This window comes from Acanthisitta chloris, unplaced genomic scaffold (genome assembly GCF_000695815.1).
Source record: "Acanthisitta chloris isolate BGI_N310 unplaced genomic scaffold, ASM69581v1 scaffold8187, whole genome shotgun sequence".
Classification (NCBI taxonomy): domain Eukaryota; kingdom Metazoa; phylum Chordata; class Aves; order Passeriformes; family Acanthisittidae; genus Acanthisitta; species Acanthisitta chloris.
This window is the reverse complement of record NW_008684253.1, coordinates 10,446-12,435: the sequence shown is the minus strand read 5'-3', so window position 1 is coordinate 12,435 and position 1,990 is coordinate 10,446. Positions and strand designations below refer to the sequence as shown.

The window sequence follows — 1,990 nt, the reverse complement described above, 5'->3', positions numbered from 1 at the left end:
ATCCATTCCCTGCCCCAAGTATTGACATTCCTGATCCATTCCCTTCCCCAAGCATAGAATTTCCTGATCCATTCCCCAACATGGCACAGACTTTTCCCAATCCATTCCCTTCCCCAAGCACAGATCCCAGTCCCTTCCCAGCCAGGCAGGATGTTCCATTCCTTTACCTGTGTCCTCTCCGTGGTGTGTCACTGTGTCCTGGGAAGCTCCCGAGGGTTGGGAATTGCCTTGAGGATATCCCGGGACTGATCCCTCTCTCCTGTCGGCCGTGCCTGTTCCCATCCTGCCGATCCCTCTGCTCCTGCCCTGCTCCTCCCCATCCCACAGGATGTCTTGGATGAGGAAGGATGTCCTGGGTCTGGAGGAGACTGGGATGGGATGCTGAGCTGCAGGAGAGAATCTGCTCATCGCTGCTGGGGGAGCACTGGGTGATGTGTGTCTCCTTCCAGAGAGCATCCCTGGGCTCATCCCAGTGCTCATCCCTGAGCTCATCCCTGCTCTCATCCCAGTGCTCATCCCTCTCCTTCTCTCTCCCTGCCGGGATTCGCTGAAATCACACCCTCCTGGTTTTATAACACCTCCAGCCAAACCTCCCGGACCTGATTGGAGAGTCCTGACAGGAGTTTACGCCCTTGGGTTGTGCTGGAATTGTGGCTGTTTTTCCATCTCCCTCCTGCTCGGGATACCTTTCCCATGGATTCCCAGCCACCCTCAGCCTCCTCCTCTGCCCTTCTCTCTGCTTCCCTTGCTGACAAATCACCTCAAGCTTTCATGATAAAGAAAAGGATGCCTAAGTAAGTTTTTGACATCAAAATGCTTCCAGACTGAGTATTTTTTTGGAGAGGGAGAAGTATCACTGCCTTGGAGAATGTTTTGCATCCATCAGCACAGAGCCAGTGATGCTCTGCTTCCTTTTCCTTATGGAAATGTTTTGTATCCCTGAATTCTTTGGGAAAATGCTGCATTCAGTGAAAAAAAAAAAGAAGAGTTGGGTGGATTTTTTAATTCCTTCTTCAAACCTTTCCACTTTGCTGCACTTTCAGCAGGTTGAAAAGCAGGAGGGAAAGGAAAACCAAGAGGTTTTCAACAGCTTTGCAAAGCTGCTCTAACAAGAGGTTGGAGATAAAGGTTAAGATGTAAAAACACAGGGAGAGCAGCTCTAGAACCAAATCCTTGCAGGAGTTGGAGATAAAGGTTAAGATGTAAAAAAACCAGGGAGAGCAGCTCCAGAACCAAATCCTTGCAGGAAAAGCAGCTGAGGCTTCACATGGAATTTTAAGCCTAAAGCTCAGACTAATTCCTTGTCCAGCTGTGGAATGGGACAACATTTATTTCATTCTCTCCACACCATTTGATTTGTCACATTTCATGGATGAACCTCAAAGGAAAAACTTCCTGTTGCTCAGACATGCTGGTGAGTCCATGTACTGGGATGCTTTTCCCAGTGCCAGCAGCAATTCCCAGTGCAAGGAGCCTGTGGAGCCTCCTGGCTGCTCCTAAGCAGGACAGAGATCTGGGGAGATATCCCTGAGTGAGTGTGGATGGATGAAGGGAAGGAGAAGGGATAAGCTCCAGGCACTTCCAGGGGCTCCATGTGCTCCAAAGCCTCAGAGCAGCAGGATGAGAAGTGACCTCTCTCCCCAGAGGGAATTTTCCAGTTTGATCTAGATGTCAGGGTTGTCCCATTTGGGAAGTGAGTGAATGTTGGAGTGATGGGGCTGAGTGGGATCAGAGATAAAAGCTTAATTGCCTCCTGCAAGTCCTTTTGCCAAAATGCTGGGAGGATAAAAAGCTGTCAGGAATGGAGCAGGAAGGAAGGAACAGCCTGGAATGGGACAGAGGTGGAAAGGGGCAGATTTTCCCCCATTCCATGTGCAGGTTTATCCCTGGGATATCCAATTCTCCTACATTTAATCACTCTATACACAGAGATGGATATGGAAATATAATCACCTTGGGCTCCAGTAAGGCTCTTGCTGCCAATGGATGT

The 1,990-nt window shown here is 49.3% G+C and overlaps 1 protein-coding gene across 1 annotated transcript in view; it reads right to left on the bottom strand.

The window, feature by feature from the left end:
- Positions 1-282, bottom strand: part of LOC103806560 (homeobox protein Nkx-3.1-like) — a 3,489-nt gene extending 3,207 nt beyond the window's left edge. Inside the window, exon 1 of the mRNA XM_009079266.1 lies at positions 168-282. Within this exon, the coding sequence (XP_009077514.1) occupies positions 168-282 (115 nt within the window). The remainder of the gene's footprint in view (positions 1-167) is intronic.
- Positions 283-1,990: the final 1,708 nt, after the last annotated feature.